At 35.4% G+C, this 23,422-nt stretch overlaps 1 protein-coding gene across 25 annotated transcripts in view; it reads left to right on the top strand.

Moving 5' to 3' along the window:
- Positions 1 to 23,422, top strand: part of EXOC6B (exocyst complex component 6B) — a 703,642-nt gene that overhangs the window by 462,677 nt on the left and 217,543 nt on the right. Inside the window, exon 20 of one of the 25 annotated variants that reach the window (XM_089922313.1) lies at positions 357 to 609. The exons of the other annotated variants lie outside the window; for them this stretch is intronic. Within the exon in view, the coding sequence (XP_089778439.1) occupies positions 357 to 368 (12 nt within the window). The 3' untranslated portion in view covers positions 369 to 609. Of the gene's footprint in view, positions 1 to 356; positions 610 to 23,422 lie in introns of those variants that run through there. 25 annotated transcript variants of the gene reach the window in all.

Genomic DNA, 23,422 nt, shown 5'->3' on the forward strand with positions numbered 1-23,422 from the left:
GGTAAAGTACCTTGTTCCCATAGCCGTGAATTGGTTGGCCCCCAAATCAGTCTCAAATCTCTGGCTCTAAAGTTTGTTCTCTTAAGTGCACAATGTATTATAGTGCTCATTGGCAGGATTGGCATTATTGGCAGCTCAGTTTCTTTGAACAGTTTTACCAAAAGAGAAATTCAGGATTTCTTCTTGCTTTTAAAATTTTCCCTTTAATTAAGATTTTTCATTTCATTCAGTGGACGTTGGTTGCTAGTGAGATGATATCTAAGTGAGTTACAAAGTTAAACTTCCCTCTGGTGTAACTTTTCAAGACTAAGGAGTTTCTATAGGTTCTATTTTCCATTTACATCTTTTTTTCTCAGACTTTATCATAAAGAGTATTCAAGACTTGTAGGGAGAAACATCTCTTCCATCCATACACTTGGAAGCAAAGACCAACTTTATAGATGAGCAGAAGATGTTGACTACATCAACAGTTTATTTTTGGTTTCTTATAAAACTCTACAGGTAAGAAGATGAAGAAATTTACCTGATCTCAGGGGAGTGTGTGTGCGTGTGTGTGTGTGTGGTTTTTAAAGCAATCATATCATAACATACTTCTAAATAAATTTTGTCCTTCATTATAGTCTTCTTGGAAAACTATTACAGTTTTCTCCAAAACAGTATATTTAGAGACACTTTGTGAATCGTGTCATTTTGTAATTATTATCCCAAAGAGTGTTATTCAGTTTAGTTATTTCTTCATCCATGAAATATTTGTTAAATGCCTATAGATTGCAAGGAACCATGCTTAAGCGATCTCCCATCTTATTCTTCAGTCTTGGCTCTAAACCACGGCACTATTGACATTTTGGGCTGGGTAATTCTTTGTTAAGGGGGCTGTGCACTGTGGGATGTTTTACAGTATCCCTGGCCTCTACCCATTAGATGCCAGTAGTCCCCCTGCCAATATTGTGATATCCAAAAATGTTTCCAGACGTTGCCAAATGTCCCTGGAGAGCAAAATCATTCCCAGTTGGGAATCTCTGCTCTAATGTCTGAATTAAAAATTAAAAAGGAAAAAAAAAACCACAGACAGTGAGTAATTGCTACCACTGAAGATGATAAAAGCAATGGCCATGAAAACTGTTCTAAAAGACAAGTTTCAGGAACACTGGGAGAATGATTAGCACTATTGTATAACCTCTTGTCATTACCTAAGTTCTGAAACGTTTATTAAAAGAACTAGACCACTTTATGCTTATATTGTATCATTACTTGTCCTCGATGCTTTATTCATTTCTCCTAATGTGGCCTGTTTGCTTTTAATCAGACTTGTTTAATCATCTAAAACAATCTTTAACTTAAAAAATGTTTCAGTTATCTTCCAATATCTTCATTTTTTTTATCTGCCTTTTCCATTTGGGGTAAGGGCAGGAATAGTCCACTGAAAACAATTGGGTGCTCATTTGACAGAAAGTGCCAGAATATTTCTAAGCATCAAATGTAATGACATCAGGATATGTGACTCCATGATGATTTTTAGAAAAGTTCTTAGAATGATGACAGTGTCATTGGAACCAAACAAAAACTAAAAATAACTTTTTCTTGTTGTTTGCTTCTGCTCTTAAAGGTATGAAATTAGTGAAATTGTATTAAAACACTCTAAATCAGCATAAAATTCAAATATAATTACCACTAATTACAAAGACCTATTATTTGATATCCTTAAATCTGGCTTCATCAACTTTTATGTGAAATCATCTGAAATTTATGTGAAAATTGAAATTTGAGATTTCTAGGAAAGATGGCTGATTGAGCTGATTGCCCTACCTGAAACACTCTGAAATGGACATAAAGAAGCAGAAACAGAGATGTAAGCTTCAGCTATAGATGAAACTATAGGGGTAACCTTAGCTCCATTCTATTTATTGCAAAGACTATTTTCTAGATATTAACTTAGAGATAGAAGCATTATGGATACAAGTGGCAAATACCAAATTGGGGCCGATTTTCATACTTCAGAATATGAGATGACAGGGGGGTGAAGCTGTTAGAGGGTCATGCTGTACTATGTTTTTCTCAACCTAACTTCCTTTTGTAGAAAAATCCTTCCACTTGTGCTGCTAGCTCTGAAATAGATAATGGCTAAAATCTGAACTACCCACATGTAATCAATTCAGGACAAGAGAGTTATCCAATTTGATAAGAAAGTATTTGGAGATAAAATATTTGAGATTAGGTCATCTCTACTAGATTCACTCTTTTCTACGAACCTCTCGCCCCTTTGCAGGGCATATAAAGGAGTGAACACAGACATTATAGCCAACCAATTTCTAGCTTTCCAGCTCAGAGTATAAAGTATGTCTTAAAAAATGACTGAGAAGCAGAAGAATCCAACCACGCTAATCATAATAAGTAGCAGATAGAATCAAATTGCTCCTTTTCTTCGCTAAATGACAGGCACAGCTTAGAACCTATATATGAGTGCTACCAAAAATAAATAAAATACATGGAACATAAAAGGCAAATGAGGAATATATTTTGAAAGAACTACCTCAAGAAACTAAAGAACACTTAAAGAAAAAATAATTTTCAACATTCTCAAGGGGATAAAAGTGACCATAGGCTCTATGATAAGAGATCAAAGAAGAGATTTAAGAGATTAAGATACAGATAAAAAGGACACCAAAGTTAGATTAAAAGAGAGCAGGCAGAGGCGGATGGGTAAAACTATAAAAATAATTAAAACCACATTAGATACAGGAAGATGTAGAGTCAATGATGCAGCAGATGGACTTAATGACTTAAAGGAAATGCTTGAGAAAAATCACACAAAATGCAGTGAGAAAGATTAAAAACTATTAGTGGAAACTTATTGACACAGAAGGGAAAAAAATCATCCCTGAAATAAAGGACCTCAACCTACAGGTTGAAAGAGTTTACTAAATACCAGGAAAAAGTAATAAAGACTTAGACTTCTCCGGGTAACTTTTAAGATTAAAAAAATTCCTTAAATGTTACTATAGTAAAAGAACAGGGCTGCCCTGGTGGCGCAGTGGTTGAGAGTCTGCCTGCCGATGCAGGGTACAGGGGTTCGTGCCCCGGTCTGGGAGGATCGCACATTACCACGGAGCGGCTGGGCCCGTGAGCCATGGCCGCTGAGCCTGTGTGTCCGGAGCCTGTGCTCCGCAACAGGAGAGGCCACAGCAGTGAGAGGCCCGCGTACTGCAAAAAAAAAAACAAAGCCACCTTTTTAAAGTTGGCCTCATATTTTTTTCTCATACCCCAAATGACACTGTAATAATGTCTATAGAATGTTGAAGAAAAAAAAAATGACAATTTAAAAAGTAAGAAATTACAGCCTTTATGAACCCTTTCTAAAAATTTACTTGGAAGATAAATCAAAAGAAGAAATCCATAAATGGTAAAATTATCATATAGAAAGACTGGTGGTGAACATGTTAAACACAGAATCAAACAGACTTGGAAAACAGGAATGAAATGTTTGAATTCTTAAATAGAAGATATATAATTTAGAAAAAATGTGATGCTAGTTAACAGGGATTAAAAGTTCAGAAAGAGCCAGCAAAATGGAGATTTTTTAGGGCATGGGGTTGAAAACAAAGGCCATATTAACATGCTAATTACTTCATCATTCCTAGGGGAGTTTATTTTTGAAGTATATAAATGGAAAAATGTGACTTCAGCATACTAGTGTATGTCATCAGTTGTAAAGAATATTTTTTTTCTTTTTACATTTTAACATATCTGGAATTGGAATATATCTCCTAATCAATAGTGACTTAACAGTTATAATTGGCACCATATTTTCTTTCATGGTCATTTTAAAATAGCAATGCATCTTATAGTTATTCACATTTTTGAGTGCATTAAATATATATTTTAAACATTAAAGTCATCACTAATGGAACTAAAACTGACAATTTTTTGTACTATTTAAATTAATGATTAAAGGGAATAAGAGGAATAAGAGAATTAATAAAATACAGACCAGGGCTTCCCTGGTGGCACAGTGGTTAAGAATCTGCCTGCCAATGCAGGGGACGTGGGGTTCGAGCCCTGGTCCGGGAAGATCCCACATGCCTCGGAGCAACTAAGCCCATGTGCCACAACTACTGAGCCTGCACTCTAGAGCCCATGCACCGCAACTACTGAGCCCATGTGCTGCAACTACTGAAGCCCGTGTGCCTAGAGCCTGTGCTGCACAACAAGAGAAACCTCTGCAATGAGAAGCCCTCGCACCACAACGAAGAGCAGCCCCTGCTCGCCACAACTTGAGAAAGCCTATGTGCAGCAATGAAGACCCCACGCAGCCAAAAATAAAAAAATAAATGTATTAAAAATAAAACAAAATAAAATACAGACCATAAAACAAAAGATTGAAAACAAAAGAAATGCTGTTAAAGGAGACAATAGAAAATAATAATAGTTGAGAGCTCCTTCTATGGAGTCACACTGACTTGTGTTCAAATTGCAAAGTCAATCAAATTATCTGTGTAATAATAACATGGACAATTAGATAATTTTCTATTAAACAATTCTATGATTGTAAAAGAAATCAAAAATATAACTTCAGAATATTTTAAAACTAGTGATAATAAAAACAAAATAATCTCATAGCTGATGAGCTACAATTAGAAGCATTCTTCAAGGAAAATTCATAACCTGACTGTTTCCAGTTTTAATCTAACAGGAGTTCAAAATGAATATATTTTTTTAATTAATTAATTAATTTATTTATGGCTGTGTTGGGTCCTCGTTTCTGTGCAAGGGCTTTCTCTAGTTGTGGCAAGTGGGGGCCATTCCTCATCGTGGTGCGAGGGCCTCTCACTATCGCGGCCTCTCTTGTTGTGGAGAATAGGCTCCAGACGCGCAGGCTCAGTAATTGTGGCTCACGGGCCCAGCTGCTCCATGGCATGTGGGATCTTCCCAGACCAGGGCTCGAACCCGTGTCCCCTGCATTGGCAGGCAGACTCTCAACCACTGCGCCACCAATGAATATTTTTTTAAAAAATCAGAAACAAAAGGAAAGCAACAGGAACTAATTAATAATGACAAAACCATTAATTAATTAAATATCAATTGAATTGATAGATTTAATAGCTTTTTCGTTGATAATGTAAAAGTCATTAGTCTAAAGTTGAGGAAATGAAGAAAGCCCAAAATATACAAAATTATAAAAGTAAGAATTGGGAGAACAATGAATGCTGCAACTTTGCACAAATCTGTCTACAAATTTGAAATTTTAGTTGGAAATAGATGATTTTCTGGGAAATTTTAAGCAAATTTAAAAGGAGATAGAATATTTAAACAGAAAAAAGAATCCCATAATGGTAAGAATAAAGCTGTTCTAAAGAATAGCTTATACCTCTTAATTAAAATGCCTTCTAGATGGCTTTGTGGGTGAATTGTCCTTAACTATCAAGGAACAGATAATATTAATGCTGTTTAAACTGTTCTTGATAATGGAGATGGAAGGCATAATTAACAATTACATTTATGAGACAACGTAATATTGATACAGAAACATGATGTTGAAAAGCAAAAAGAATCTGCAAGTCCACCTCACACAATATTGATGAAGATAATCTTTAAAAATTTTGCAAATGCAATACAGTGCTGTATTAAAGCAACATAGGCCATGGCCGAATAAGGGTCATTCTAGGATGCAGGGTTAGTTCAGTATAATTTTCAGGCTATATAGAAAAAAAAGATTAAATTTTTGGATACCTGAAAACACTTGATGTAATTGAATATTCGTTTCTATATAAAACCCTTAGATTTTCTGTACTTCCATGGATGGATAAATAATACCTTAAAATAAATGTGTGTGTTTAATACAAGGCAAACACTATTATTAAATGCTTTTTTCTCTGGAGGTGCTAGCTAAAGCAATTATGTAATAGCAACAAATTTAAATATTGGGAAAAGAAGAGGTAAAATTATTACTACTTGTTGATTATATGGTCCAGTATCTGGACTACCATGAGGCTTACCTAAGGAATAATTGATTAGAAACACAAAATTACATAAATTAATAAACACATTAAAAATTTGTAGTTTTCCTGTGAATAAACCAAAACCTACAAAATGTAAGGGTGAAAGGATTGCATTAGTAAATGGCAACAAAATGATTGGAACATTTAGTAATAAACATGAAATATGTGAATAATATATTAGGGAACTTATAAAACTCTGAGTATCATAAAATAATCTTTCCATATGTGGTGAGATGTTTGTAAAAATGTCTGTTATCCAGTAATCCAGTACAGTTCAATAAAAATTCTAGTGGGAATTGCATTGGAACTTATAATTAGGTAAAATTTATTTGGAAGAAAGAATGTGAGAAAAGGAATGATCAGTAGAATTCTAAGAAAGAAAATTAGGGAGAACACGATTTTCGTACCTAATCTGGAAGGTTAGAGTCATTCAAACATTAGGCACTTGCAAGGATATGAATATATAGTTCCTGGAAGTAGAGTAGATAATCTAGAAATAGATCCAATACTATTCAGGAATTTAATATATGATCGAGATATCTCAGATCACTGGGAATAAGGATGGACTATGGAATAAATGTTGTAACAACCAAGTTAAGATGGGGAAAAATTGATTACTTTCACTGCCCTTACACCATAGATTTAAATATATGTTTTAAAAAGTCATAACAGTACTAGAAGAAAATGGAGTGGAGATTTTCTCAGCATGGAACAAAACTCAGGGGCCATAAAGAGATGTCTGTTAAATTTGATTATGAAAACTCAGTACTTCTCTGTCAAAATTACCATAATCAGTCAGAAGTCTGGTAGGGACAGACAGGGCTAATTTCCTAAAAAACAAAATGCTCTTATATATTAAGAGCATGTAATATTAAGAGCATATAAGATGCTTTTACATATTAAATTAAAATATTACCAATAAAAATGTACAAGATCGGCTTCCCTGGTGGCACAGTGGTTGAGAGTCCGCCTGCCGATGCAGGGGACACGGGTTCGTGCCCCGTTCCGGGAAGATCCCACATGCCGCGGTGTGGCGAGGCCCGTGAGCCATGGCCGCTGAACCTGCGTGTCCGGAGCCTGTGCTCCCCAACAGGAGAGGCCACAACAGTGAGAGGCCCGCATACCGCAAAAAAAAAAAAGAGTAGCCCCTGGCTTGCCACAACTAGAGTAAGCCCACGCACAGCAACAAAGACTCAATGCAGCCAAAACTAAATAAATAACTTTGTTAAGAAAATACTTCTAACAGAATATGTGTAATTCCAAAAAGTTAGTTCCAATTCAACCCTGATATTATTTTTTTAAAAAAGTACAAGATCAAGATATACCAGGTATACATATCCAAATATTTTTAACCCTCCAATCCCATAAAATAGTAAAGCAGATATGTATTTTAATGCAAATAAATTAATAACAGTGCAAGGAAACAAGAAAGAATTTTATTGGCATACCAAATATTAAGGGATTTTTGAAATACATAAAAAATATATGAGATTATTTAGAGAAAGAATACTGGAATAAACCATCCTGTAAAGGTCAGGTAGGAAATCACTCTGGTTCCAGTCTGCCAAGCTCAGAGCCAGCATGTCTCTTTATTCTCTTATATTTCTGCTGACTAGCTCAATTCTAGGGCAATTAGGATAAGGGTACTGAGAACAATCTAAGCAGAAGGCTCCCTGGATTTCTCCAGACTCTAGCCTATTTATATAGTGCTCTAGGAGAGAAAATCTGTGGTTCCTCCTCTGCACTGATGTTAGTGAGTAGAACTGGCAAGACAACATGGATATCTAACTTCATAGCATCCATGGTAGTACTTCCCAGAAGCTATCTTGAGTTATCAGGATAAGCTTAACACTTTTACACATAAATCATATTCTTTTCCTTCATGTCTTTATTTTTTTCAGTGGCATGACCCCGCTCTCAAACTATGGTTAAAAGGAACATATTTGGCCCAGTTTTCACATACGGTTTATTTCATGCTTTTTTCTCATTGCCATGCTGTGGGGTCTATTGCCAGGGCAACTGGGAATGGAATTATATGCCATGCATCTTTTACTAACACTTTTAACTCCCCTTTGTGTAATTTCTGTTCCCCTAGCTATCCTCATGCGTGTGGTTAAAAGGGTTCAAATCATTCCAAGGTTCTGACAGCATTTTCTAGTAGTCATACTCTCGACTCTCTCCAGAGGGTCTGGTTTTCTTTCCACAAGGTTTGTCTCACCTTCAGAATTCTTTCAGATTTACTGATGACTTCTTAATGTCTTACCCTTTTCCCATAATAGATATCTTTTTAAAATTAATTATTTCTACTCAACACAGTTAATACAAGTAGGAAATGAGCTCTGGGACAATTGTCAGTGTAATTTTGGTTTTTTTGGTGAGCAGTTGGCCCGTTGACCCCTAACGCTTTTTTACTTCTATCCACTGGGCAACTGAGAAGTGCTCTGTGTGAACAAAGTGTGTGGCAACCACAGCTAACTTGACAAGGCAATTCCTATGTAGATACTGCCCCTTAAAGAGGGGTGGGCATCGCTAACAGCCACAATATAAACTGCCAGTACTCTTCCCAGAAGCATGTCCATCCTGTACCACACTCACTGAGGGTGTATTGCTGTAGATACAACCAACGTTAACAGAAAGATAAATAGATTCTTAGATACAAAGTTGAACAGACAAATCAAACCAATAATTGAGGAAACCAACAATATGAAAGGTAGGCATGACATGACAAAGAGAAGAACTAACATCTGACTTAGAAGAACTTTCAGAAATAAGTTTAACTAAATCCTCAGAGAAATTCAAAAGGAGGGAAAATTTAAAAATTAAAAATATGCTAAGTGAATTTTTTTAAACCTCATTATGCTAGCTAAATAGAATAGGCACAGCTGAAGAAAAATTATTTTGAAATTAGACTTCTGTTACATCTGAAATAGTATTACAGTGGCATAGCAAAATAAAGACACTGTTGGATGTGGAAGAACTTTAGCTTTCCATCTTTCTTGGAAATCACTCAAAAATATATATCAGCAAAATTAAACTTAAATCCAGGTAAGATCAGTGAGCAAAGAAACCAATATAATATATATTTAAAACTAAATGATATTTTATGTTAATAGTAAAAGACAAATGTCAAATAATCTCAACATACAGCAGATACTAGGCAGGAGAAAGTATCCTAAGATTTTTGTCTTATTCTGCTGGAGACTGTTGATATTGATTAACTCTAGATACTAACTGAAATACCTTAAAAAAAAAAAGTTTAAAAGCGTTCAGGATAGCAATTTAAAATACTAAAACAAATATAACAGCATATGTAATGCATATTATATATGCGTATAATATAAACAAGTATAACAGCAGAAGGAAAACCAGAAACAGGAAAACTTGACCAATGTATATTCAGAGAAGATAAAAAGAATAATAAAAGAGAAAGTGTGAGAAGTCCTAGCCACGGCAATCAGAGAAGAAAAAAATAAAAGGAATTCAAATTGGAAAGGAAGTAAAACTGCCACAGTTTGCAGATGACAGGATACTATACATAGAAAGTCCTAAAGATGCTACCAGAAAACTACTAGAGCTCATCAATAAATTTGGTAAAGTTGCAGGATACAAAATTAATACACAGGGGCTTCCCTGGTGGCGCAGTGGTTGAGTGTCTGCCTGCTGATGCAGGGGACATGGGATCGTGCCCTGGTCCAGGAAGATCCCACATGCCGCGGAGCAGCTGGGCCCGTGAGCCATGGCCGCCGAGCCTGCACGTCCGGAGCCTGTGCTCCGCAACGGGAGAGGCCACAACTGTGAGAGGCCCGCGTACCGCAAAAAAAAAAAGAAAGAAATACACAGAAATCTCTTGCATTCCTATACAATAACAATGAAAGATCATAAAGACAGAGTAAGGAAACAATCCCATATATCATCACATCAAAAAGAATAAAATACCTAGGAATAAACTACCTAAAGAGGCAAAAGACCTGTAGTCAGAAAACTATTATACACTGATGAAAGTAATCAGATATGACACAAACAGATGGAAGGATATACCATGTTCTTGGATTGGAAGAATCAATATTGTGAAAATGAATGTACTAGCCAAGGCAATCTACAGATTCAGTGCAATCCCTACCAAAGTACTAAGGGCGTTTTTCACAGAACTAGAGCAAAAAAATTTTAACATTTATATGGAATCACAAAAGACCCTGAATAGTGAAAGTAATCTTGAGAAAGAAAACGGAGCTGGAGGAATCAGGCTTCCTGACTTCAGACTCTACTACGAAGATACAGTAATCAAAACAGTATGGTACTGGCACAAAAACAGAAATATAGATCAATGGATAGGAAAGAAAGCCCAGAAATAAACTCACACCCCTTTGGTCAATTAATTTATGACAAGGGAGGCAAGAATATAAAATGAAGTAAAGACCGTCTCTTCAGTATGTGGTGCCAGGACAACTGGACAGCTTTCATGTAAAAAATGAAATGAGAACAGTCCCTAACACCATACCCAAAAATAAACTAGAAATGGGTCAAAAACCTAAATGTAAGGCTGGACAATATAAAACTCTTGGAGTAAAACATAGGCAGAACACTCTTTGACATAAATCATGGCAATATCTTTTATGATCCACTTCCAAGAGTAATGAAAATAAAAACAAAAGTAAACAAATGGGACCTAATTAAACATAAAAGCTTCTGCAAAGCAAAGGAAAACCATCAACAAAATGAAAAGACAGCCCACAGAATGGGTGAAAATATTTGCAAATGATGCGACTGACAAGGGATTAATCTCCAAAATATACAAACAGCTCATGCAGCTCAATATCAAAAAAGCAAGCAACCCAATCAAAAAATGGGTGGAAGATCTATAGACAGTTCTCTAAAGATGACATATAGATGGCCAAAAAGCACATGAAAAGATGCTCAACATCACTAATTATCAGAGAAATGCAAATCAAAACTACAATGAGGTATCACCTCACACCAGTCAGAATGGCCATCATCAAAAAGTCTACAAACAATAAACGCTGGAGAGGGTGTGGAGAAAAGGGAACCCTCCTACACTGTTGGTGGGAATGTAAATTGGTACAATTACTATGGAGAACAGTATGGAGGTTCCTTAAAAAGCAAAATAGAACTACCATATGATCCAGCAATCCCACTCCTGGGCATATATCTGGAGAAAACCGTAATCCAGGAGGATACACGCACCCCAGTGTTCATTGTAACACTGTTTACAGTAGCCTAGACATGGAAGCAACCTAAGTTTCCATCAATACATGACTGGATAAAGATGTGGTACATATATACAATGGAATATTACTCAGCTGTGAAAAAGAATGAAATAATGCCATTTGCAGCAACATGGATGGACCTAGCAATTATCATTCTATGTGAAGTAAGTCAGACAAAAACAAATAATGATTTCACTCATATGTGGAATCTGTTTAAAAGAAATGATACAAATGAACTTATTTACAAAACAGAAGCCAACTTGTAGATATCAAAAAAAAAAAAAAAACAAATGGTTACCAAACAGGAAACATTGGCAGGAGGATAAATCAGGCACTTGGGTTGAATACACACATACTACTATATATAAGAAAGATAACCAACAAGGACCTACTGTATAGCACAGGGAACTCTACCCAATATTCTGTGATAACAGAAATATAAGAAAGAATATATATAAGAAAGAATCGAATATAGAAAGAATCTAATAAAGAATGAATATAGTAGTGAAGTGGATGGACCTAGAGTCTGTCATACAGATTGAAGTAAGTCAGAAAGAGAAAAACAAATACCATATGCTAACACATATATATGGAATCTAAAAAAAAAAAAAGATTCTGAAGAGCCTAGGGGCAGGACAGGAATAAAGACACAGACGTAGAGAATGGAGTTGAGGACACGAGGAGGGGGAAGGGTAAGCTGGGACGAAGTGAGAGTGGTATGGACATAAATACACTACCAAATGTAAAATAGCTAGCTAGTGGGAAGCAGCCACATAGCACAGGGAGATCAGCTCGGTGCTTTGTGACCACCTAGAGGGGTGGGATAGGGAGGATGGGAGGGAGACGCAAGAGGGAGGAGATATGGAGATATATGTATATGTAGCTGATACACTTTGTTACAAAGCAGAAATTAACACACCATTGTAAAGCAATTATACTCCAATAACATGTTTAAAAAAAAAATGTGATCCATCCATACCATGGTATATTACTCAACCATAAAAAGGAATGATGTACTGATTTAAAAAAAAAGGAATGAATACATGTTTATGTATTACTGAATCACATTGCTGTACCCATGAAACTAACACAACATTGTAAATCAACTATACTGCAGTAAAATTAAAATATTAAAAAAATTAAACTTCATTACTAAATTTAAAAAAAGAGAAAGTGAAATAAGGTAATAGTAATAAGTCCAAAATGCATTAAAGATCACACTAAATATGAAAATAGTAAAATTTCCTTTCAACATAGAGGTTGCCAGATTTACTTTATACAAAAATTTGGCTTTGTGTTGTTTACGAGAGATACTACCAATAAAATAAAATAGAACAATATAAAATAAATGTGAGAAATAGTCGAGGCTGGTGCTAAGACAAAGAAAGCATATTAACATTATATGGTTAGCAGACATTTTGTCCTTTCCCAAATGTTCATACAACATTAGGTCCATGCCAAAAGGTCCTTCATATTTTGTCCTATTCAAAATCATTTGGCATGCTTATGGGTGTTTTGGATAGGATCATATTTCAAGGACCTTTTGGCATGGACCAAATGTCTTATGGTCATTTTGGACAAAACCAGATGTCCTGCAAGGCATTATATAAAATAGAACTTAAGGCAGACAACCTCAAAATTAGATAAAAGAGGTATATAACCTACTTTAATCCTACCAAATCCTTGGATCACTACTATTGTTTGTCCTTTAGAGCAGCAGTTCTCAAAACTTTCTGGTTTCAGGAACTATTTATACTCCTAAAAATTATCAGGGAACCCAAAGAACTTTTGCTTATTTTTGTTGTATGTACTGATATATGCCATATTATAAATTGTCTTAGACATCTTTTGTGGTATTTTATTTTAAAAGAGCAATAATAAATCCAATGTGTTAACATAAATAACACTTTAATGAAAAATTACTATTTTCTAAGCAAAAATTTACTCTTGAGTAGCACTATTTTACATTTTTGCAAATCCCTTTACTTTCTGGCTTAAGAGAAGACAGCTGAATTCTTATACATCCTTTTATATTCAGTCTGTTGTGTTACATTGTTTTAGTAGATTGTATTATTTTCAGTTATTCAGTTCCCTTCCCTGTGTCAGGCTTGGCCATGTGACTTGTTTTGGCTAGTGAAATAAATACCTTACGTTACTTTTCAGAAGAAGTTTTAAGAGCCATTTTGTGGTTCTTCATCACTCTTTTCCCTCTGCTATGTGCATAGAATGTCCTAAAGAGTATCTGCTTCATTTCCAACTTTGCTCTAGAATAAAAATGTCATGAAGTGGAGCAGTTGATCCTCGGCCAGCAATATTGAGGGAGGATTGAACCTTGGTTGTAAGACACTGAGATTTAGTGGTTATTTTGTTATTGTATCATAACTGAGTATAAGATGACTGATACAGAAATTGATAACTGAATGAGATACTGCTGTAATAAACACACATACAAAATACCTAAAATAAATGACATTGACTTTGGGACTAGGCAAAGGGTGATTCTCAGGATAAAACTTCTGGTGAAGCTGTCCCTTGAGATAGCCGGAAATCAGATAATGTACCAGATGAGTATGTAATATTGATACTGACCAGGGTTCTTGGCCTTCCGCCATCAATAGAAATTGACTAGAAGCCAGACAAGAAATTCAGGCAAGGCTTTATTGGGGCCCCTGCTGCAGCAGCGGGGAGTGAGAAGAAGCGACAGGTTCCCTTGCTCGCTTGCTCACTGAGGGGGGAAGCAGCTTGGTCCTTACATGGGGTGAGGGTAGGGGTGTGCCCAGGGGTCAGGCTGGAGGGATGGCTTAGGTGTTTTGCCCACCCCTTAGGTGGTGTTGTGTGCAGGGGACATGTACAGTACCCTGCTTTTGTTCCCAACACCCTGTTTTTGCTCCTGGCTCTTCAGAAGTGGCAGTTGGGTTTTTGGTCTCTTTGTATCTTTTGTCCAGAATTTGCCCCAACTGCGCATGCATGCAGTTATTTTTAGTCCCATATAGTTTCTTTGTATTTTGTTGCTCAAGGAGAGGTTTGTCCAGGTGCAAGCATTCAGCACTGCAGCAAATGGTCCTGGGTTCTAGCCTATCTCAATATTGAGCAAAAAGAGTTTGGGAAACAAAATTCTGACGAATATTCTTTGGTTGCTATTGGCTTCATCTGATTACGAAATAGAGATGAGCTCAGGAAAGAATTGGCCTGTTTATAATCAGAGTGTAAAGGGAATGGGGAGAATCTAGAAATTTCAAGAATTGAAGGGTCAAAATACATAACTTTCTCATTTTCAACTGGTAATTATATAATTGAAAAATTATTTGAATGGACAGAAGGCTATTATATTTCAGCCATCTATCAAAGACCACATGAGGGCTAGAAGCAGCATATTTTTTAAAAAACCTTAGATTCAATTAAAGTAGGTACCCAGTAAATTGCTCCATTTGATTGAAATGGCTCAGAAGGGAAAAAAAGCACTGGGTGTGTGGTTATCCCATAGAAACTTGCTGACCTCAAGGAACTTGTAATTAAGTCTAGAGTAAGAGGTATATATATCCTTAAAAGATTTGTGAGTCTGGCTATTGGCCTAACAAGATGACTGCAATTAAATAAGATTTTGAGAGTGCTGTACTGCCAAATGAGCTAGTAGGTTCTACTAAAAGAGATTGTGATTGTTCATGACTTGTGTGCCTCCTACCTTCTGTGAATGGGAAGTAGCTTGAGAGAGCTGCTCAACCACCAAGATAGTAGTAGTGAAGCATAGTCTTCAATACCTTATCTGTGGATCTAATGAGGATCAAGGAAAATGAATGACCTCCTAGAGGGCAGAGCCAGCAGCCTCAGAAAACAGTGAATTAGGAAGCTACCCCAAGAACGTAAAACCAGGGCCCAAGAAAGGAATGTTTGCTACTTCCAGGGCAAGTGTCCCTTGCAACTTCAGAATTCATATGAATAACTGCATATGACTGCCTGTGTCCAATGTAATGTGAACAGAAGGGATGGATGTCACCTCCAAGCAGAACTGTTAGAAGGATTACCTTGTTCTGCCATGGCTGTCTTCCCTTTGCTATGAAGTTAGCATGTCCCAGAAAGGGGCTGCTTCTTCAGCCTGATCCCCAACTGACATGTAACATGAGTAAAAAATAAATCTTTGTAGTTGTCAGCCACAAAGATTTGGGAGTTATTTGTTATTGCAGCATAACCTAGTATAAGCTGTCTGACAAATCAGTATTGGTTGAAGTTTTTGTGTTTACTGCTAGAATCCTGAAGATGCTAAGACTCCAAAATCTCCTAGAAATTGCTTTTTCTCTGTACTTTACTAACGGAAGATATAGAGTAAAAACTATTACTGCTATTTGGCACTGTTTCATATATACCGTGTATACTATTGTTATTTTTTTATGGTTCCAATCTCCTACTTGCTTTAAGGTCAGAAGGCTGACCTTGCTTTAAGGCTACTTGTCATAAGGTCAGAAATTTCACTTTGTGCTACCTGTTCCTTCTCATTAGTGGAGTGAAGCAGTGTTCTGCAACAGTTTTATTCAATTAGATTTTATACTGGCTTGGTTAATTCTAGAAGCTGTGATCTACATGTGTTTGTCATACTTTGGACACTTAGAGACAGTGAGTTGTAGAAGCTGTCTATGATTGATTACAGTCAAAAAACACATGGAAATGTCTCCATACTTCTCAAACTACAGTGTCAGTACATTTTGAAGAGTTTTCAGGATCCTTTTCACACATAGTTTTTGTTTTTTGTACCCTGAGAAGACTTTGCTACTTTCCCCCACTGCTTTCTTTTGCCACAGCTACAATGATTTGGCCTTTGATCAGTGTATTCTTTGGAGGACCCCAGGCTCAGCATCTTTTTCCTTTTTGTTTGCTCTTTGACTTGTAAGTTTTCAGAACTCCGTAGCTGAGTTTGGAAGATTGGGGCAAAAGCTGCAGACAGGAAATTTGTTTCTTTAATTTAGCTGAATTGTAGAGCCTTAAGGTTCATTATCTTTCCTCACTTCAAAATATGAATGAATACCTGAGTTTTAAGAATCTTTCAGGGTTGCTACAGCCATTGATTATGTTTCATAAAAGAAAGATATATAAAAACACAGCATGTTCATATCCTTTACAAAAACATTTTTACCAAGTGAGTGAGAGGGGAGTGTTTATTATCAGGCTAATTCAGCCAAGGCTGTGGACATGGAGTCTTAAATTAGGCCAGGAAAAAAGGACTGTCATAAAAGTTAGATTGTAGTATATGTATAACTGATTCACTTTGTTATAAAGCAGAAACTAACACACCATTGTAAAGCAATTATACTCCAATAAAGATGTTAAAAAAAGTTTAGATTGTAATCTAATAAATTGTCTGACTATTGATCCTCTGCTAACCAAAGCATCTTGAATTGAGGTAAGTATGAGCAGAGCTGGGCAATTTCAATGAGCTGGTAAATTTTTATAGACTTGAAGATTTTGGATTTATCTTGGGATTTATCTTAAGTCTGTCAGACTGACTTGAATTGAACTTTGGTGCCCAAGATGTTGGCACAAAAAATAACTAAGCAAAGCTATGTGAAGGTCATTAATTTCTAAAGTTTAACAAATTGACACTGAGTGCATCTGGTCTTGAAAGGTTGTTCTCTGAGTATATTAATATCCCTGCCTAGAGGGCCTCTGTCAATATTATGTGGAATTGGTAGGGTTCTTTGTCTTCATGTCACATTACCTAACTGGGGTCAAGCGCTCAAATTTGAAAGTAATTTTTTTTTCAGTTTTGGGTAAGCATTTATAAAACTGGTTTTTTGGACGACTCATAATTAGTTAAATTATTCATATAGTTGTAAAGGAAACATTTGTTTTTCAAGGGTTTTTGGAAAGCATTATATGGTTGATTCATTGTTTTTTGACATCATTAGCAATTCTGTTATGGAATTAAAAAAAATAATTTGTAGAATGCTCAGTCCAGAGCCTTTGAGTTCTCTTAATGTCGGGGAAAGGACACCAAGAGATCTTAAAAAACTAGCTTGCTTATAAATTAGAGATGATGGAGGTCTGGAACTCCTCTTAGCTTGATGAACTAAAGCTAAAATATAAGAAAATAATATACTCTCCTTCATATATGAATGTCATTATTGGTCTACCATGTGTAACATGCATTTTGTTGATTTTCTCAATAGAGATAGAAAACAAGGAATGGGAATGTTTAGTTGGTTATTCAAATCAATTGTGCCTGTAAAAAAAGGCTTGAGAATTTAAGTTGACTACAAATTCAGGTTTAGTAAGCAAGATGACCTACCAAAAAGCTAAACCGTTCTAAGATTTTGTTATAGAAGAATATTATCTAACAGTTTCCAAAATGTGGTACGTGGAACAGCAGTGTCAGCATTTTGTTAAAAATGAATGATCTCAGGCCCCATCCCAGACATATGGAACCAGAAACTTGGCTTTTGCCCTAGCAATGGGTATTTTAATAAGTCCTCCAGGGAATCCTGATGTATGCTAAAGTTTAAGAACTACTGATCTAGAACAAGATCCTCTCTGATGCTAATCAGAGCATTTCTGGATCAATTATTTTGTAGCCTAAAAAGATGCTGACCAGCTGGAGTCTTCTAAAAGAAAATGCTGTGGTATAGAAAGGACTAGAAACTAAATCCTATAGGGATATTTGAAAAAGATGTTTGTTTATTTAGCCTAGAGAAAAGATAACTTAGAGGCTTGAGGCATATAATTGTGACCTTCAGTTAGCTAAAGGGCTGTCTTAGCTCCAGAAGGTAAGACTTAGCTGAAAAACCATGGCAAAAGTTTTATTTGATGTCTCTGTGATTTAGTGACCTTCACTTCTCTGGAGGCATTTGTGTAAGTTCTGCACACCTCTTAAGGGCAGTGCTGTAGTAGTCATTTGTGAAGTGGTTTGAATCAAATGCTGCTAACTAAGGTCTTTTCTATACTTAGTATATATCTGTGACTTGCACTAAGTTACCATATTCTCAGTGAGCTTCTGGTTATTACCTAGAGCAGTATTCTCAACTTTAAGTGATATATGAACCTCTCTTATCTGAAAATGTTATTATTTCACCTCTGTTCATCTCTAGCTAGACTTAGAATTATGAATTAAACCTTATTTTCCTTCTGCCTATTGAAGATATTATTTCACTGTCTTCCAGCCTCTTGCTGCTGTCAGTCTTATTTACTGTTCCTTTGTAGGCAGTTTGTCTTTTCTTTCTTGTTACTTTTAAGATTTTTATCATAAAAGTATCTTTATCTTTATCTTTTGTCTTATAGTCCAGTCTATTGTTTGTATAATCTATTTTAAATTTCAGTGACAGTATTTTTCTAGTAGTCCTATTTTGTTCTTTTTCATATCTGTCTGTTCCATAGCGTTCTGTTATTTTGTAATGATTTGAATTTCTTTTATCTTGTTTATCACCTTAAACATAGGTATTTTATTTTAACTTCCAAAAAGTTCTTTTATCTCAGGTCTCTGCCTATTGCTTTTTATTCTTTTTGATCTTTAGACTCTACCTCATGAAAAATCATTTCTTTATGCAGTTTTTAATTTTGACTGTGAGCTTATCTTTAACATGAATTGTTTTTCCTTGGGAACTCATTCGTGTTTCTTAGATTATAAAAGTGTCCATATTGAGCTCTTTTACAATTGTTTTTCCTGGTTTTCTCAGAGGTTTCACTGATCTAGGACCAGTTTTTTTGTTCATATTTTAGCCTAGGGCTTCCTGTACTACATTTGTATTGTAAATTCTAACAGCACATCAACACTTGGATTTCGATTTCTCATGGGAGACTATTTTTTTCCCAATGCCAAGTGCACAGGTAAAACGAAGCTTCCATGTCACTTTAATCTGATTCCGTTTCACTGGAAGTATAGCCTTTTTGAGGTCTCAAAAGTATGCACATGCTATGGACTGAATATTTGTGTCCCCGTAAAATACATATGTTGAAATCTAAATTCCAATGTGATGGTATTTCTAGATGGTCCTTTGGGAGGCAATTAGGAATGAGGGTGGAGCCCTCATGAATAATGGATTAGTGCCCTTGTAAGAAGAGACCAGAGAGCTAGCTTGCTCTCTGCTCACCATTTGAGGATACAATGAAATTGGCAGTCTGCAACTTGGCAAAGGGTTCTCACCAGAACCCAATCATACTGGCATCCTGATCTTGGACTTCCAGTCTCCAGAGCTGTGAGAAATCAATTTCTGATGTTTACAAGCCACCCAGTCTATGGTACTTTGTTGTAGCAATCGGAGGCGACTAAGCAGGAGCCTAGTTTATATCCCTGTTCCTTCTGCAGAACCCAAGGCCTATCCCTGTGCTGATATTAAAATCCAACATGTAGCTGTTAGGTAATTCTGGCCTTATGTCCTCCTGAGATCAGGGCAACAAGATACTAGCAGAGTGAATCCAACAGAATATTGAAAGTTTCATGCACCTTTACCAACTGGGATCTTACCTAGGAATGCAATAGTGGTTCAGTGTAAGAGGGTCAATCATTGTAGTGTAATACACCACACTAATAGAATGAAGCAAAAATACCACATGATCATCTCAATTCTTGCAGAAAAGTGATTCGACAAAATGCAACACCTTTTTGTGGAAAAAAAAAACAATCAGAAAACTAGGAATAGAGGGGAACATCCTCAATATGATAAAGAGCATTTATGAAAATTCCACAGCTAGCATCATACTCAATGGTGAATGACTAAAAGCTTTCTTCCTAAGAGCAGGATCAAGACAAGAATCCCTGCTTTCACTCTTGCTGTTCAACATTAAACTGGAAGTTCTAGCCAGATCAACTAGATGAGAAAATAAATAAATAAAAGCCATCCAAATTGTAAAGGAAGAAGGTAAAGTATCTCTATCAGCAGATGACATGGTTCTCTATATAGAAAAACCAAAGAATTCACAACAAAATCAGCAAAGTTTTAGGGTACGTGATAAACACAAAAACCGGTTTTGTTTCTATACACTCACAGTGAACAATCCAAAATGGAAAGCAAGAAAGCAATTCCATTTACAATGTCTTTAAATATTTCACCCTTAGTATGATATTTCCTATATTTCTGCAGCTGTTGGTTGCTTGATTTTTGGTAGGAACACTTATCAGATTAATACATTTCCTGATATTCGAAGATTATGAATAGTTCTTATCATCAGTTGTTATTGAATTCTTCACTTTCTTTTCTTACATTTATTGAAAAAAAGTATGTGATTTTTTTCTCCTTTATTCTGTTATAAGATGAATTACAATGAATGACTCTTGCAATCCTGGAATAAACTGATTGTGATACATTTTTATCTGAAACTAGGTTTCATTTGCTAATATCTTGTTTAGAATTTTGTTTCTATATTCATGTGAGAGATTGCCCTATGCTTCTTCCCTGTAATGTCTTTATCAGACTTTGGTATTAGAGTTACTCTGCCTCACAGAACAAGTTAGGAAGTGTTTTATTATCTGGAAGTATTTGTGTAAGATAGATATTATTTGTTTCTTTACTGTTGGAAGATTCAGGGAAGCCACCTGGGCCTTTGCTTTCAAGGAAAGTTTGATTAGGTGTAAAATTTTTAATTACGGTATCAATGTATTTTACACATTAAGGCTATTCAGATTTTCTTCTTGTGTCAATTTTGGCAAGTTGTGTTATTTATTCATTTCATCTACCTTGTTAATTTTATTGGTGTTTGTTTGTTAATAATATTCTCCTTTTAGTGTCAGTATTTATAGTGATGTCCTGTTTTTCAACATTACTGATACTATTGATGCCTTAAATCCTCTTGATATTATTTATGCCAGCCATTAAGTTGTTTATAACTTGATTTATGCTTTCAAAAGCCAACTTGTGGTTTTGTCAGTTTTCTCTATTGTATATTTTTCCATTTCATTTATATTTGTTCTTATTTTTATTATTTCCTATTGATATATTTTAAAATACAATTTCCTATTTTTTGTTAGCTTTTTGAGATGGGTTCTTAGATGGTCAATGTACAGCCTTTTAAAACCTATATATGTTAATGGCTGTAAATCTTATAAACATATCTTTACTTGCATTCCTCAAATTTTGATACATTATATTTTTATCCTAGTTTAGCTCACAGTATTTTTTAGTTTACATTGTGATTTATTTCTTGGCCAATAGATTATATGCTTGATTTTCAATTTTTGTTGTTGTTGCTGTCGGGAGGGGATTTCTTTTTTTGGTGTCCTTTTTCAAAAATCCATTTCTAGCTTAATTCCAGTATGGCCAGTGACCAAAATCATTATTAAATTTTAATACTATCAAATTCATAGGGATTTATGCTATGACCCATTACTTATATGAGCACTTGAAACACATGTATATCCTGCAGTTGTTAGGTGCTGCATTATTTTATATATGACAATTAGGTTAAGTTTTTTCATTGTGACATTTGAATATTCTATATTCTTCTGGTTTATTTGGATTAATCTTGTTTTTAGTTCTGTTATTTTTCTTTAATATTTTTTTTTTTTTTTTTTTTTTTTTTTTTTTTTTTTGCGGTACGCGGGCCTCTCACTGTTGTGGCCTCTCCCGTTGCGGAGCACAGGCTCTGGACGCGCAGGCTCAGCGGCCATGGCTCACGGGCCCAGCCGCTCCACGGCATGTGGGATCTTCCCGGACCAGGGCACGAACCCGTGTCCCCTGCATCGGCAGGCGGACTCTTAACCACTGCGCCACCAGGGAAGCCCTCTTTAATATTTTTGAAGCTTGTAAGTACATATAAATTTAGATTTATTATATCTTTTCGTTGGATTAACCCTTTTATCTCTGCGGATATTTTCATACCTTATAATCTTTTTCTGATGTTTGCTAAGGTACACAAACTTTCTTTTAATTTTTACATAGTGTATCTTTTTCCATCTCTGTGTCGTTACTTAAAGGTGCATCTCTTTCAAGTAGCATATTATGTATGTATTGCTATGTATTTTAAAAAATTATTTTGACAGTTTTTCTTTAAATTGTACTGTTTATTCAACATACTTCTAATATGATTACTGTAGCATTTCTGTTTAAATTTACTACCTTACTTTTTGGCTTCTATTTGTCCCCTGTTTTTTGTTTCTTCATTTTCTTCTTTGTCTTCTTTTGATTTAATCAATTCTTATTATTCTGTTGTACTCCTATATTAGCTTTTCACATAAGTTTATTATTTTTAGTTGTTTCTCAAGAGATCACAACATGCATTTAAAAAATTGTTTGGGAACATCCCTGGCGGTCCAGTGGTTAAGACTTCGCCTTCCAGTGCAGGGGGTGCAGGTTCAATCCCTGGTCAGGGAGCTAAGATTCCCACATGGATGGCAGCCAAAAAACCAAAACATAAAACAGAAGCAATATTGTAACAAATTCAGTAAAGAGTTTAAAAATGGTACACTTTAAAAAAAATCTTAAAAATAAATAAATAATTAATTCTTTAAATGTACTACAAATAAGTAATTTTGCCAGTGCCTGAGTAGTGCAAGAATGTTGTAATACTACTACTCCATTACCTTCCTCCTGCCTTTTGTGGTACTGTTGTCATGTATGTTAATTTTACATTTATTTCAAAACTTTTAAAACCTTATTATTACTATTTTTACAGTCTATGCACTAACCTCATTTTAAATTTCTTTTTGTAGTATCTTACTTCCCTCTTGGTATTATTTATGTCCTAGGGAATTCCCTTTAGTATTTTTTGTCTGTGTGGCTTTACTGGTAGCAAATTCTCTTATTTTTGTGTGTCAAAAGTTTTTTTAATTTTTTCTTCATTCTTGATTCTTTTTAATTAATTTTTATTTGGAGATAGTTGGTTTACAGTGTTTTGTTAGTTTCTGCTTTGCAGCAAAATGAATCGGTTATACGTATACATATATCCACTCTTTTTTAGATTTCCTTCCCATTTAGGTCATCACAGAGCACTGAGTAGAGTTCCCTGTGCTATACAATAGGTTCTCATTAGTTATCTATTTCATACACAGTAGTGGATATATGTCAGTCACAATCTCCCAGTTCATCCCACCTCCCAACCCCCTTGGTAACCATAAGTTTGTTTTCTATATCTGTGACTCCATTTTTGCTTTGCACATAAGTTCATCTGTACCATTTTTCTGGATCCACATGTAGGCAATAGTATACAATATTTGTTTTTCTCTTCCTGACCTACTTCACTCTAGGTCCATCCACGTCTCTGCAAATGGCACTATTTTGTTCCTTT

The sequence above is a fragment of the Delphinapterus leucas genome, chromosome 13 (assembly GCF_059928025.1).
Source record: "Delphinapterus leucas isolate spDelLeu-1000000601 "Yukka" chromosome 13, BTC_Dleu_Yukka2, whole genome shotgun sequence".
Taxonomy (NCBI): domain Eukaryota; kingdom Metazoa; phylum Chordata; class Mammalia; order Artiodactyla; family Monodontidae; genus Delphinapterus; species Delphinapterus leucas.